This window comes from Mastacembelus armatus, chromosome 7, assembly GCF_900324485.2.
Source record: "Mastacembelus armatus chromosome 7, fMasArm1.2, whole genome shotgun sequence".
Classification (NCBI taxonomy): domain Eukaryota; kingdom Metazoa; phylum Chordata; class Actinopteri; order Synbranchiformes; family Mastacembelidae; genus Mastacembelus; species Mastacembelus armatus.
This window is the reverse complement of record NC_046639.1, coordinates 18,880,945-18,895,751: the sequence shown is the minus strand read 5'-3', so window position 1 is coordinate 18,895,751 and position 14,807 is coordinate 18,880,945. Positions and strand designations below refer to the sequence as shown.

The following is a 14,807-nucleotide window of genomic DNA, read 5'->3' as shown; positions in this document are numbered from 1 at the left end:
TAATGGTTGATTTATAAAAGCTGTGGGTGAGAATGTGTGTATACGAGGTAACAAGGAACATACACTGATTCGTTTTGTTTGTGGAATTTAGTCTGTGCACATATAATATCTCTGTCACATCTCAAAAGTCAGAGGTAAAATAACACAGTGCACTTTCCCCCACATCCACCGCCTCCACACAACACAATGGGATTCATTCAGAGCGCATAATTTCAAGAGGTTTCACCAAGTGTGCAATCAGCAGTGTCAATCATCCTTAACCCCTCTAGTTTTTTTTTTTCTTTCCAATCAAATTCCAAAATTTGGTTCATCACCGGGATCAACAACATAATATTCCAATATAACCAACTGTGACTAAATACTATAATTTACTGATCATTGTGGTAATCAGTGCCTGTCTGGTTAAATAAAGGTTTAATAAAGGAAGTAAAAACACATATCATTACATTTTAAGAACAATTATTTTGGAAGGTTAAGCATAGAACCACCAGATTGGAAGGGTCTGGTTTGGGCTAATTGAGTACTTCACAAAATAAGTGGTTTCATTACAATGACAGAAATCCCATCAAATCCAACAGCACCTCATTGATTGGCATAATTTCCTACAACAGCACAATGTAAGCAGAGTATACAGTTTTACACTTATTGCAACCATGCAAAAATATTTGTTGGTTGACTAGTCTGTACTATCTCTACAGAATATTGTTTTTATTCAGCCCTGTAGGTTTTAGGGAGAACCAGATCTCCTGGTTCTGTTGGACTAGCAGTGGTGCAGAGGAATGGTGGCATCAGTCTTTCCCATCCATCCATCTATAAATGGTCTTATACTTCTAGAGTGCTTTTCCACACCCGGAGCAGAGCGGCAGCAGTAGCTCTGTTAGGCTGGATTGAGCAGTAGGTCACCTGTGTTTTTGTAAGTGCTCAGAGCCTCACGCACAATCACTGTGCTGTATATACTAAAAAAGAAAAAGCTTTGTGTTGTGTTTGCAGGCCTATAATGCAAAGCAAAACAGGAGCTGCTGCACAGCCTGTGTAGATGGCAGCACTGATTAAAATAAGAGCACAAACGACTTCTGTGTATACACGCTGTTTCTGCCAGCTATTCTTTCTGCTTAATAAATGTCAGTGCACCCACACGCAGCACCTACACCAGCAGCAACACACTTCCCCGGAAGGCTGGATTGTTTTCAGTCTCTCTGGTTTTTATCCCAGGTGAGCGGCTGGGTTTCAATGCTGCTAAATCCCCCGTGACTGAGCTGAAATAGGCTGAAAACCAACACCCCGCTGAAAAACAAAGGGAGAGAGAACCGGCTTTTCCCATCAAACAACACTCAGCTCACATTCATAGCTGCCAAAGGCTGCTGATACAGTTAGCTGAGCAGCATGTCACAGAGTTTAGTGTATGTGCTGTGATCATCACAGGAAATACACGGAGCTACTGTACTTCTGGTAAACTGATCTGCCAAACATAAAACAGAATATGTGCAAAGCCTGCAGTTCTGTGTCATACAAGATTCTGCACAGTACCAACCAGAGGTTGCAAAAAGCAGCCAATGTATTCGTGATGTTTTTGTTACACTTCTTTATAGCAGGAGAAAATAGTGACACGTCGTCCGTGTCTAAACACAGTATGTGGTTCATGTTTCCTTCAGGACCAATGTAAGGACATCATTGTCTCTGTCCTCACTGAGCCACTTATGTGTCTTAAAGTGTTTTGTGGAAGGTGCAACATTAAAACAGGAATATGATCCTTCTGTGTTTCCCTTTAACCACTCACAGTGGAGACTGATAGTTGGAGTGGTTAGAAACTCATGGGCCCATGAACTTGTTGCAACAGCCTCATTAACACAGTTACAAAATCAGTTTACTGTTACTTTAGGGCAGAAGAACTGAGTCATCTCTAAATGAAACCTAGACAACATTGTAACTGCAAAAATATTTAGGTGGGACTATGCAAAAGTGTTTAAATTGCTTGTCAGGAGAAGGTTTGTTGGGATTTTTTTGTGTTATATGAGAAGAGACGTCTTAGAACCACACCTGTCTATGTTGCAACATCAATCTGCTGCGATTTTGGTGGTTTTATTAGCAAGAGCAAACTAAATACACAATGCAAATGCAGCACAGTGAGGGAATAATTAATGTTTAAAATGTAAGTAAGCCATTTTAATTAGTCCCTCCACAGTCAATAGAACATAAAATCACTTTACTGTCTTTAAAGCAGGAATGTCGGTGCAGAATTTGTCTGTACTGTTCGTTACAGCTGCCTAAAACTAAAAGACGCCTACCTGAAACAATAACTAAACAGCTGAGACAAACCATGCTAACTGTCCCTAGTAGCAGTGAGTGCAGCATTAACGTTGGCCGTCACTCATCTCAAACCGTCAACCTACATATTCATTGAAGGAAAGTTACTGCAGTAATGCTATCTAACATCTTAGCTGCTCATCTCTTGATCGATCCAGACATGCACAGGTCAGTAAACGCAGCTGCTGAATGATCACAGTGGAGGGCAAAAAGTTGCAACAAAGGAGGACAGTGATACTCTGGTATGAACACATTCCTGAGAACCTGAGGCTTTACAACAGACATTTGACAGTCAAAAGAGGCAGAGTTATCTCATTATTCTTTTCAAAGTCAGATGTGGCTTTCATTTCGATATGGTCGGAAACAGATGGTCCTGCATGTGGGCAGCGTATCTTAAAAGGTCAACTCGCAACCACATGCACAAGATGGAAATTATTTGGTATCAAAAAAAAACAAAACAAAAAGGAATAAAACTGCAAGTCTGAAAAGGTCAGAAAGTGTGTTTCAAACTTACGCTGTGATATAAGTTTATTTTCTTGCTTTTCGGCAGAAGTTAATGAAATTTCCTACAGGACGTGTTCAAGAAAGAACATAACGTGTGGTCTGTTCATCGCAGAATGGAAATGTAATTTCATCATGTCTGAACCTGCGAGATGTGCTGCAGGGGTAATTACACACTGCACACATTAACTGTTAACTGTTCAGTATTTCAGCTGATTGACTGACTAATGTAGTGACTTTTGGGCCTGTGATACTAGAGACCATACATTAGTTACACAGTAGTTATGTTAATGATTAGAGTTGATTATAACCAACACTTTAAAAAGTGCTTTTTGTACATTAGTATAGTACCTTAGTACTGTATAAATATACACAACCTCATACACACTTACACACACACACACACACCCCAAGATGTGCATTATGTGGTATTGATTTTAAAAAGTTCATTTAAAAGTTTTATTTACAAAATAGCTGCTTCTATAGAGTTAGCTGGTTTGTTTCACCTTATGGCTTCATAAACAATCATATTCTATAACTGAGTTCAAACAGTCAGTGTGGAGGACGTGGCCCAGCTTGTCTCATACTTTAGAGTCACTTAGAGAGACAACCTACATTAACCTAAGGGCTAAACAAGATTTACTGTGAGTACTGTACATGTACTGTCTGTACTGTGATGGATGACTTTCCCACCTGTTGTGCAGGGTGGGAAGGGTTCTTAACACTGGGTCACTCTGTTCATTTACCTGCCTCCACACTGCACCACACAGTGCAGTGGGTGAATTTTGCGACATGTCATCCAACCACCAAGACTGAAATCAGACTTGTGTTAAAACGATGCAGGAGGCTGCATCATGTAGTGGTGAGACATGACAAGCAGGAGGTCCAGTCAGCACTGGGGTTTATAAAACTCTGAGACAGGATCTTACAGCTCTGGAAGCTTCACAGCCACAATTATGTATCTAATTACAACAATGGGGAGGTAAAGAATAGAAACAATTTGCTGGCATCACAAAGTAATGCATCAGGAATGCACAACAACAGCTGGAGAGACATAGCTCCTAATAATTGGTAATTAAATATTCAGCTACTGTTTGTCTGGTGCCAAAATATTGTTCTTGATATGAAAATCTGTCAGGTCCTGAACTGTGATTATACTGTTCACTGTTTATTGTGCACCCAGGCACAAATTAAGGCTATCTTTAAAACTTCAGCAGAACTTGAGCTTCTTGCAGAAATAAATAAAGATCTGGGTAAACAGATCCCAGACTGCATTGCACTGCAACTGGTTATGGCTTAGTTTGAATAGAAATCTTATCAAAAATGGTATAGGATGAGCACAAGCTTATTGGACTCATCTCTACCTTTATGAACCAGTTGTGTTCTAATTTACCCCAGTCACACACACGCATCACAAGTATCTCCCACAAAAGAATCTCTAAAACCTCTACGCCTAGAATATGAACAGTATTCAAGTTATATCTGTAGTCATGTATAGAGATATTAGACTGAGAATATGTGCATACATGTCCCTGCATGAATGTATTTATATACCTATGTGCGTGTGCATGTCTGCATACTTAGATTGTATGTGTGTTTAATTGTGGTTATTTATATTTTTATTGCATCTTAAGTGACCAGTGTGTGTGTGTGTGGTTTAAGGTGAACCCTAGACATGACGTGTTTGATGCAGTTTGATTAAGTCAGACCACAGATGTTGTCTGAAGTAATTATGGAAACAACTTGCTTTCTGTCTCCTCAGCAGGTGTCTCCTCAGTTCCTCTGCTTCCTTCCAGTTCTCTTTGTGTGTGATTGTGTGCGTGCGTGCGTGTGTGTGTGTGTGTGTGTGTGTGTGTGTATCAGTGGCATCCTTTTATATAAACAACCTGCCACCCACATACAGTCTAAAACAGCTATATTACACGCTATTGTTAGTTTGTACTTGTATACTACTGATTCACCTACAAGCTACTATAAATTTACACAGCCATAGCAAACTATTTTCACATGTGAAAATATCATGACTATGTGAAACATAGGACACATATGAAAAAGTATTTCACAAGAACGGTGCAACAGAAAACCTTCACTTGACTGAGTGATACAAAACCAAAGTGTCGAGGAACTCTTTAGCCTTTTTCTCATCTGATCAAAACCAACTTCAAGGGCATCTTCTGTCTCAGCACAACATCCGATCCAATTTAAACATGTAAATCACAGCAGCTGCAATCAGATAAGCCATGTCAACAGGCTTTTCTAACGCTTTGCCAACAAATAATAAAGTTTGATGTTAAATGTCTGAAAACTGCAGATAGACAAAGGAACATGAGGTACATGCAGTTACTCTTACCTTTCGAAATCTGAGACTCTCCCGAAGTGGTTGTTAGTGGTTTAGTCCAGGCAGCAAAGTGCTTCCCACACCGTCCACCTTTCGTTTACAGCGAGCAGCTCCCATGTTAAAGGAGGAGGGAAACGAAAACCGAGCTCCTCCCCTCACACTCAGAGCAAAGTTCAACTTCCTGACCTACAGGACTGTGTGGTAGACTATCCAAGGGTTGATACAAGTGCTGAGAAAAGTCACTGTAAAAGAACAGGAATGGGCTTATAATGGGATGGTCTCTGTAGTGGTTATAGTACACCTAAGTGGCTCAGGGAGCAGCACCGGGAAGACAAAGAAACTGGTTCTGCAACTTTTTAGGCAGATCCCAGCAGAGCACATTTGAACTAATAAATGAATTAATGTACTTTACCTACTTACCCAGACAGAGGTCACACTCTGCTGCTGTGTTAAACCACTGCAGTAAATACTTTTAGATGTGGATTTAAAAGGTACATAGCACAAGTAATATATGTAATACAAAATAAAAAATTATATTGCACATTTAGATGTAATTTTTAACACTGTTTCTTGACCCTGACCAATATATTTTCCAGGCCACTGTATTGACCAGTGTTACTATATCAGTATAAGTGTGTGTATGCCAATAACAATCAAGAATTCTCTCTGCCAAAAAATTCAATTCATCTGTAACTACTGTACTTTTTATTATCTAAATTGAGAAGTGATACGTGTTTTGTTTTTGCCGGAAAATTTATGTTAGTGGGAACTTAAGTGTTAAGTCCCCAACAATGAACTGGAACATCCCTGGTTCGAGTCCAATCAGGGACCTTTGTTACATGTCAATCCACTTCTTCCTCATATAATTTCTTATTTCTTTATTGTGACAAAAGCATGAAAATGATTGTCCACATTACTTATGATTGATATAAACCTGCGTCTATAAATAAGAGAATTATTAGTGAATTACCAAATTGCATATGCATTAATAAATCAAAACATAAAAGCTGATTAGGAGAAATTATTATATTTTCCAAGCATTTTTTTCGACAGTGAGCGCGTTATTCGTCCTCCGGCCACTACGTGGCGCTGTAGGTTATGAGGTTGATTATCACAGTTCTGTTTGATTTTTCACGTATTTCCTGGATATAGCTAAAGGGAATTATAGGAAAACTTATAAAGAGAATATTTTTAATAATTCTGAGTGACTTATGGTCACAGCACGAAAAAAAGTGGTTCGATGTTATTTTTCCGCACCGACGGCGTCTTGAATGTTTGCTAGTATTAGCATTTAGCACTTTTTATGCTAACCGTGCGGAGCTGAACGACAGAGGGTTTTTTTTCTGTCTGAAACACTTGGACTTGAATACTTCGCTATGAACTCGAACTAACGGATCTGGGTTTGTCTGATGGTAGCTAACGATGCCCCTCGCTCCTGCAAACCAGTCCCAGTTGGTTCGGTCCAGTCAGAAGGACGAGTATTACCAAACCGTCCTGAGAAACAAAGCCAACGAAGCTTTTCAGACACTTGCTGGTGAGTGTGTTCAGGTCTAACAAGCTGGGACGCTGTGGTCTTCTTCCGTGTGTTTTAGCGTGTATGGTCAGAGCTGACTGTGGGGGATAGCTGCTGAGCAACCTCAGGAATTCATTATTAAAAGGTCAGGTACTGGTTCTGACAGGTCTTTAGTGTTTGCTTTGAGTTTGGATGTTTATGTCAGCTCTGTCTTTCATTATTTGCATGGGTGGTTTATTCGAATCACCTTTTAATCTTTACAGTGGGACAGTTGGCTGGTTATCAGGTTAATAAATCAGCTTTTGGGTCAGAAAATGATCTTTTTAACTCTGTAGGAAATTCAGACTTGTTCCGAAACTTTGTCTAATTTCCTGCAGGATCCAAACGATGGCTGGACTGGAGGAAAGAGGTGGAGCTGCTGTCAGACCTGGCATACTATGGCTTAACAACATTCTCAGGTAGGTACCCGCCAAACCAACACGACATTTATCCTGAACTCAAACATGTTTGTATTATCATAAGAACATCTGTATTTGTGTCATTGGTCCTTATCAGGTTACCAAACCCTGGGTGAAGAGTACGTCAGCATCGTCCAGGTGGATCCTACTAAACGACAGATTCCATCCCAGACCAGACGAGGCCTGTTTATTCTCTCCCACGCGTTCTTGCCTTACCTCCTGGACAAAGTCCTGGTGTGTCTGGAGAATGAGCTAGAAGGGGGGCAGGACACTGGGGTCAGACGGCGGCAGGCGGCGTCCAGGTTATGGAGCCTGGAGTCTTGGCTTAGGAGATGGACTCAGAAGGCAGTGGGGCTGTTGTCAGACCCCCAGAGGAGAGTGTGCCTGCCAGCTGTGTTTGTCCTCCGCCAGGGTCTGACCCTCTGGCACCGATTCCACGTGGCTCTGTTCTACATCAGTGGCTCTTTTTATCACCTGTCCAAGAGGGTGTCAGGGATCAGCTATGTAGGTGATTTTTTTTTTTTTCCTCTGGGTACATAAACATATAACAGATTCATACAGTAGACCTACATCGAAAGCTAAATATATCTTGCTTGTTTTTAGGTTTTTCAGCATGGCAACAGATCTCATAGCCATTGTTAGATTACAGTTAATTAGCCTAATGTTTGTTGAGCAGGCACAGTGTTGATATGGAATACACAGATTGTCCATCATGTTATATCTACATAAATGAACTCTTGTGTGTAGCTGCGTGTGATGGGGCAGAGCGGCGATGACAGGGCCATCAGGAACAGCTACAGGCTGCTGGGGGCCGTGTCCCTCCTCCAGCTGCTCATCACTGTGTGTCTGCAGCTCAACAACTTCAGGCAGAGACAGAGAGCCAGGCAAGAGTGGAAGCTCTACAGGAACCTCAGGTACAGGGCCAGGACCAGAGCCAAAACCAGACCTGTGGACAAAGCTCTGCAGATTTGTATGATGTACCATCTGGTCCTAAAGGATTAGTCCACTCATTTTCTGTATTAACTGTTTTCTACACTACCTTCACATTGACTCCATGAACTCCATTTGGTCACAATTAATGTTTGTCAATATCTTGGAAATACTGTTAATATAGAAAATGACCTGACTGACCGTTTCATTTAAGGGAAGAATTTTAAAAAATAATAACTGATCCCTTTTCTATGATAAAGAATTTACTGGAATCTGACAAATAGTTTTGGAATTTAAAAAGACAACAGTTAATTTTCAGCACGCAGCAGAATCATTAAGATGTTTTTGGATGCTGGTTGTACTCTAGGCAGATTTCCATGTATTACATCCAAGACTCTGCAAGAACTACTTTTAAAACTGAAGCAGGGTAAAAAAGACCTTCATGACAGAAATGAGCTGAGTTTGATGATGAACCATCTGTGTCCAGTCCTCAGCACACTCAGAGCACAAGGCCCAGAGCTGCCAGCTGTATCCTGTGTCTGGAGGAGAGGAGGCACTCCACCTCCACCCCCTGTGGACACCTGTTCTGCTGGGAGTGCATAACAGAGTGGTGCAACACCAAGGTCAGGTTTACACCAAGATTTCTCTCTGCACCTTTTCTCACAAGGACTAACCTGACTTTATGTACCTGTGAAACTGCTACATGTGTGTTTGTGTTTTACTTCACACAGACGGAGTGTCCCCTGTGCCGGGAGAAGTTCCAGCCTCACAGACTGGTGTACCTGAGGAACTACAGTTAGAACCACAGAGCCAGATCCTGCTGCAGGCACGCTGCTCCTCAGGAACATGTGAAGGCATCACCAGTGCACAACTTTCGGCAAACACGCTATAACCTCCTCAGGTATAGCCTGTGTTTACTTCTTTCTGAACTAATTTAAGAAAAGCTGTTGAAAGAGAATATAATTTTGGATTGTATCAGTCAAACCGTGTAAATATTATGTCCAGTTTCATTGAAATACTAACATACAAATAAAATCAACACACTCATGACATCGCTGTTGTTTTTCTGTATCTTAACATGTCAAGATGCTCCGACCTTCACTGTATTAAGACACAGATGTTTATTAGCATACACGGGCCATGACATGGAAAACATCTGGTCAGTGATTTTTTTTTTTTTTTTCCAAGTGTTCCTGAGCTAAATACATTGATAGAGTTCATAGATTGAGTTCAGTACTCATCGATCGGTCAGTAGTCACACAGAAGAGCTACATGTGGTTGCTCAGGCATCAGGTAGCTTTGCTGCACTGCACAGACAGACCAATAACTACATGGTGAAGCAAAAACCTTTCTTGGTGAATTTTTTTCCTTCTAGAAAACTGTGAAAGATTTTTTTTTTCATTAGACCTAAAAATGTGTCACTTTCTTTTAACAAACTGAAGGCTCAAGTAAAATCTGCGTTTCCTTGTCATGGTTCTACAATTTTATAACTTTAAATACACAATTTAAAGGTAACTTAACCCCATGAAACTATAAGAATAAGATATATCTGTCATGGTTGGAATTATTGTAGCTATTGCCTAAGTAATGTAGCACAACATATTGTATTTTTCAGTTATAGAGTTATGCCACTTAATTTAAGTTAAATGTGTCATTTGGGGACAGCACAGCGCAAAACACACGCACTGAAGCTGCCTCCAATCTCGTACAGCAGTGAGCAGTAAATAAGATTTTGATAAACATTACTGTGACCTGAAGATTAACTGTCTCAAGGAGAAGAATACATCTGTTTAATGTGCCTGGTGAAATGATGTGATTGGTTTAATTATGGCCCTGACAGGCGCATTTTACAGGCACCTTGTGCACACATTCAATGGCTGTGATAACGTCTGTTATTATAGTACGTCAAAGATAACCTTTCTGGAACATTTGCTCGACACGTCACATCATTTGCCATGAACTGACAATTTCACTTCCATTGTACACATTCATCAGTTTCCTGACATTTTAACACTGTGAATGTAATGTTCCCCTCAGATATTAAATGTCTAAATTGGGTGTATAATCTTAATTCTTTTTGTCTTTGGTTGCTTGACACCGGAGTTAAACACCACAAATGAAGTAGACCAGGACAATAGAGCTGCCTTTCATGTGCAGAAAGAGGTTTAGGATGAAACATAGCTATGTCAACTTTACCTGAGGGTACTGATACACATCAGATAAAGCCCAGCTGCTGATAATAGCAGCTATTCATCCACTGAGAAGGTCCATGCTGCTGGCTTTACTGTTGAAAACGCAGGGATGGGAGAACAGACCATAATTCCACATATCTCTAAAAATATTTTGAAAGGAGGAATTTGTTCATCAGGTGTAGTGGCTTTTGTAACATGCACCAACACATTCAAAAGGCTTGTAAGATTATATTCTGGCATTTAGACCCAACGCAGCCACATCAGACAGGATGTCACAGATTTGTGTTTACAAAACTATTCAGGGCTTCCTGAGGATTTCCAGTCTGTTATTGTGTAGTTATTTATTCCTTAATGAAAGATTCAGGCTGAACCATAAATCTGTTACCTTGACTGTGTACTGATCATTATTGTGTGTTCTTGCCTATCAGTCTGGACTGCAATTCCTGATTCATTCGTAACTTTCTTATTATTTGGGCCCCATGCTCCAAAGCAGGCATGGAATAATACTTGGCACCTCACTCACTTTTTTTTTTAACAGATATTTGTTGATGTTCTTCAGTGATGCATGGTGATGTCAAGAAAACACTAAACTCTATAATCACAGGCTTTTAAAATCCCCATAACAGAGCAGCTTTACAATAGGCTGCTGTTTCTGATGCCATGTCTCCTAAAGCAGTCTGTAAAACACCTCAGACAGGCTCTGAAGCAGCTCTGCCCTGAGTGAGTGACGTTAAACAGAAAGAATGGGAAGTGAGCAGACATGTTCTAACCGCTGACTGCTATGGATGTTAAGTGATGAACCTGTGTTGTATCTGGAGGAAAAGGCTTCATAAACAATGAGGTAATGCATGAGATAAGATGTGCTGTCAGGTTTAGCTCAGGGCTGAGGTCAATAAATCAGTTCTTCACATCAGACAAAATTTTAAACAGGCCAGGATGACTTTGGATGTTTTACATTATGGCGTCAAGCTAAATGTCAACCAAGATCCACTGCTTCTTTGCATTTCAGGGAGCCACTCGAGGGGGATTGGGCATTTCATGAAGCACTCCCCTGCTGAAACCAAGCAGATGCTCTTTAAAATATGATTATCAACAAAACTCAACAAATTAATGAGTTTCTAGAGCTTTCCCATTGGCCCAGACAAACTGCCAGCACTCACCAGTGTTTACATCCAAACATTCAGTCCCGACGCACTCTAGAGGGTGTACCCTCTCTGCTGCTGACGAGCAGCCAATTCGCTTACTCTGCTGTCACTGTGGATAATCAGGTTTCCCCTCTTTGGAGAATACGACAGTGGAAGCAGGTGCCGCCAGGCTGGCACTGCTCCCCGAGTTCAGTCTTGTCTTAGAAACATGCTCATCAGTAACAGCTTGGCACTTGGCTGTGTAGAGTGGTGCATTACACTGGTCTACAAAAAAAAAAAAAAAAACCAAATGTGCCAAGTTAATGGATTTTAACTGGTTGGATTCAAATGTGTCATTTATAAGAGCTCATTGGCTTTAGTTTTTCAGACATTTATTTGTTTTTTGTTTTTTTTACCTTTTATACTTTTATACTATGTATACTATTTTTATGAAAAAAATATATATATATATATATATATATATATATATATATATGTGTGTGTGTGTGTGTGTGTGTCTGTTTCTTCACCCTCTTATTTTCATCCTGATTAATAAGTGCCTTAGTTAAATGTAAATGTGTTGCTTGTACTCCCTGAAGTCCAATCAACACTTTGAGATATCATTTTGGTTTGTCAGTGTTCCATATTTAGCAAAACGTTTAATTCTGTTTCTCAAGGGCTGTGGTTGTCGACCGGTGAAGAGAGTCAAGCGTCTGAAAATATGAAACTCCAGAGCAGCGGCACAGAAAAGCTGTGGATATTGTTGGCTGCAGAGAGAGCTCCACATAGTGGACAGAAAGACAATGCAGGTTGTAAAAGGTTGAGCAAAGCTGTGGCTACTAGTACAGAATGCATATATTTATTATTGAAAATAAAAGACGTTGGATCTTTAATGATATGTTGCCTTGTCTCTAAATAGTGGGTCAAATGTACCGAAGAGCTTTAATATGAATAGTCAGAGATCATTTGAATAAAAAATGTCACCCTGGTTGAGCTCTGGTACATCAGGTAAGATAGAGCAGCAGTTATTTTATCTCATCATCATAAGTCTCTTGTTAAATCAGTTTTTCTAAAAGATAAAAATCCTTGGACCCAGTTTTATTCCTTACATGGTGTGAGAATGACAAGCAAACAGAATTTCAGGGCCATGACTTGTGCTTCAGCCCTTTGTTAATTTCATGTTGCATGAATGAGCCTCACACACCTTTTTTTTTTTTTTCTCTCCATGGCAGCATTTGAGGTTAGGGCTGGTCAGACTGTTCAGCAGAACTTCTGGTTACTCTGTTCTGAAGTTCATTGGTGAAGGCTCCTTTGGTAAAGTGGCCAAGTGCCGAAATCTGGTAACAAAAGAGACAGTGGCCTTTAAGATCCTTAAGAGGGAAACTGATCGTACCCAGGTTACTGAGAAGGAGGTAGATCTGTGGAGTTTTTGGATATATTTCCATGCTTGGGTTTTGTCTGCTCCATCATAAACTGTTGGTATCTGTCCAGTTTTGTCATTTCTTCTCTTATCTCTTCCAGGTGTCCATGTTAAAGATCATCAGTGCCGTGAATCCAGACCACATTAATGTGGTGAAGTTCTTTGAGAGTTTTGAACACATGGGACAGATGTGTCTAGCATTCGAGATGCTGGACAGGAGTCTTTATGATCTGCTCCATGAACGACACTGGAGGCCTCTGTCTCTGAGGGAGATCCGGCCGATTGCAAAGCAGGTAAGTACTGTTGCAATAAGGAAGCAGCTATAGCTTGTTCTTCACTGCAGCACTGGAAAACTAAATCCCAAACATGTACCTGGATTCAGTCCCTGCAGCTGTTGGTGGCCTTGGACGCCCTGAAGGGTCTTGGTATTCTACATACTGACATCAAACCAGACAATGTTATGTTTGTCAACGTGCAGAACCAGTCCCTCAGGGTCAAATTAATAGATTTTGGTGGAGCCATACCAGCCTCCAAAGTCCAGCCTGGGGAGGTGCTTCAGCCGACCGGATACAGGTGGGTTCATCCTGCACAGCTTCTCTGTAATCTGGCAGAACTTGTGCTGTTCTCTGAACATCCAGGCTTGCCAACAGATTTCTCATCTTTGACTCTTGTCTTCCCTCCTCAGGGCTCCTGAAGTCACCCTCGGCCTCCCTATCACTGAGGCTATAGATGTGTGGGGACTCGGCTGCGTCCTGGCCTTTCTCTACCTCGCTGATAACCTCTTCCCTGTCAACTGTGTCTATCAGATGGTAGGTCAGCTACTTCAGACAAAGGTCCAGTACCAAATGGAGACTTGAGGCAGAGTGTCAGCTGATGAGATTTTGTTTATTCACTGTGCAGATGAAAAGCATGGTTGAGATTCTGGGTCAGCTAGAGGAACAGCTGCTCTGTGCTGGGGTATACACACGGAACTTTTTCAGTGAGGAGAAGGCCGCTGATGGTCTGACCTGGTTCTGTTTCCAGATCTATCCAAAGAGAGGGGCTGAAGAATTTGAAGACAGGAGAGCTTTTGTGCACCTGATGACACAACTGTTGCATCTTGACGGGGATCAGAGAATCTCACCCCGTAAAGCTCTACGCCACCCGTTCATCACAATGTCCCACCTGATCAAGCAACCTGACAGCAAAATCTAGTAAGAAACAATCTGTGTTCACTCTGGTCATAGAAAACACACGAGGTTGGATGGACTGATGACATTACTGACTAACTGACTGACTGTCACTTTTCATCCAGCCTGACCACGTCCCGACTTATGATGATCATCAAGTCAGCGGAGGGCTCGGCACACAGGGTGAACCCCTGTGCAGCCCCAGCTGTTAGAGCTAAAGCCACTGTCTCCTTCGACAGTAGTCCCAGCAGTGGGTCATCTGATGGAGTCTCAAACAGATACTTCTACGATAAATATCCAATTTTCTGGTGTTTTAATGTAGGACTATGTTTCTGGTGCTGTGACGAAGATCCAGAGGCCTGGTCTTCCAGTGAAGCGGAACCAAAAGATTTCATTGTGTCAGCTTCCTGTTCCCACACAAAAACACATTCAGTGAAAAAGAGGACTGCCAGATTCTTCAGTCAGCTTAGAGCCAACTTTTGCTGCTGTTGGGATCCCACTGCAGAGCCCTGATTGTACTTTTCCTTCTTTCTGCCCTTTGATGATGTACATCTTCTTAGTTTTGCCTTGTTATTTTGAAGTCTTTGTTAGATTTTAAGTAAAACTGACTACTTAAATACAATGCCTTAGACTACCTTCATAATGTGCTACATGAACTGCAAGGAATGAGGTTTCGGTCTATAAACACTGACACACAACGTTCCAACCCTCATCAAAATCTTTGCCAGCGTGTAGCAAATGTCCAGTAAATGATCATCGGCATCATCTTCAGCTCTAACTTAGGACTTAGGTGAGTAGTTTAAAAAAGATGAAGTATTCAGGTTGTTCTAAGTCATATTCATCTGTGGAGGTCTGTGG

The 14,807-nt window shown here is 41.1% G+C and overlaps 3 protein-coding genes across 7 annotated transcripts in view; 2 read left to right on the top strand and 1 right to left on the bottom strand.

Moving 5' to 3' along the window:
• Positions 1–5,342, bottom strand: part of plch2a (phospholipase C, eta 2a) — a 120,485-nt gene extending 115,143 nt beyond the window's left edge. For all 4 annotated transcript variants that reach the window (XM_026332129.1, XM_026332131.1, XM_026332130.1 and 1 more), the window contains exon 1: positions 5,156–5,342. The gene's annotated coding sequence lies outside the window, so the exon portion shown is untranslated. The remainder of the gene's footprint in view (positions 1–5,155) is intronic.
• A 928-nt stretch (positions 5,343–6,270) lies between these two features.
• Positions 6,271–9,166, top strand: pex10 (peroxisomal biogenesis factor 10). Of its 2 annotated transcripts, XR_003297239.1 has the most exons (7): positions 6,271–6,677; positions 7,034–7,114; positions 7,212–7,618; positions 7,862–8,028; positions 8,532–8,667; positions 8,776–8,945; positions 9,131–9,166. XR_003297239.1 is itself a non-coding variant. In XM_026332172.1 (6 exons), exons 1-6 carry the CDS (start codon positions 6,566–6,568, stop codon positions 8,842–8,844), a joined length of 972 nt encoding a protein of 323 aa, XP_026187957.1. In that variant the 5' UTR covers positions 6,271–6,565; the 3' UTR covers positions 8,845–9,094. The 2 variants fall into 2 exon arrangements, 1 of the variants encoding a protein (XP_026187957.1); XM_026332172.1 differs by lacking the exon at positions 9,131–9,166 and having other exon boundaries at positions 8,776–9,094.
• Positions 9,167–12,947: 3,781 nt separating this feature from the next.
• Positions 12,948–14,689, top strand: LOC113145438 (homeodomain-interacting protein kinase 2-like). Its single transcript, XM_026332169.2, has 5 exons — positions 12,948–13,073; positions 13,172–13,353; positions 13,466–13,589; positions 13,681–13,973; positions 14,075–14,689. The coding sequence occupies exons 1-5, from the start codon at positions 12,960–12,962 to the stop codon at positions 14,460–14,462; spliced, it is 1,101 nt and encodes a 366-aa protein (XP_026187954.2). The 5' UTR covers positions 12,948–12,959; the 3' UTR covers positions 14,463–14,689.
• Positions 14,690–14,807: the final 118 nt, after the last annotated feature.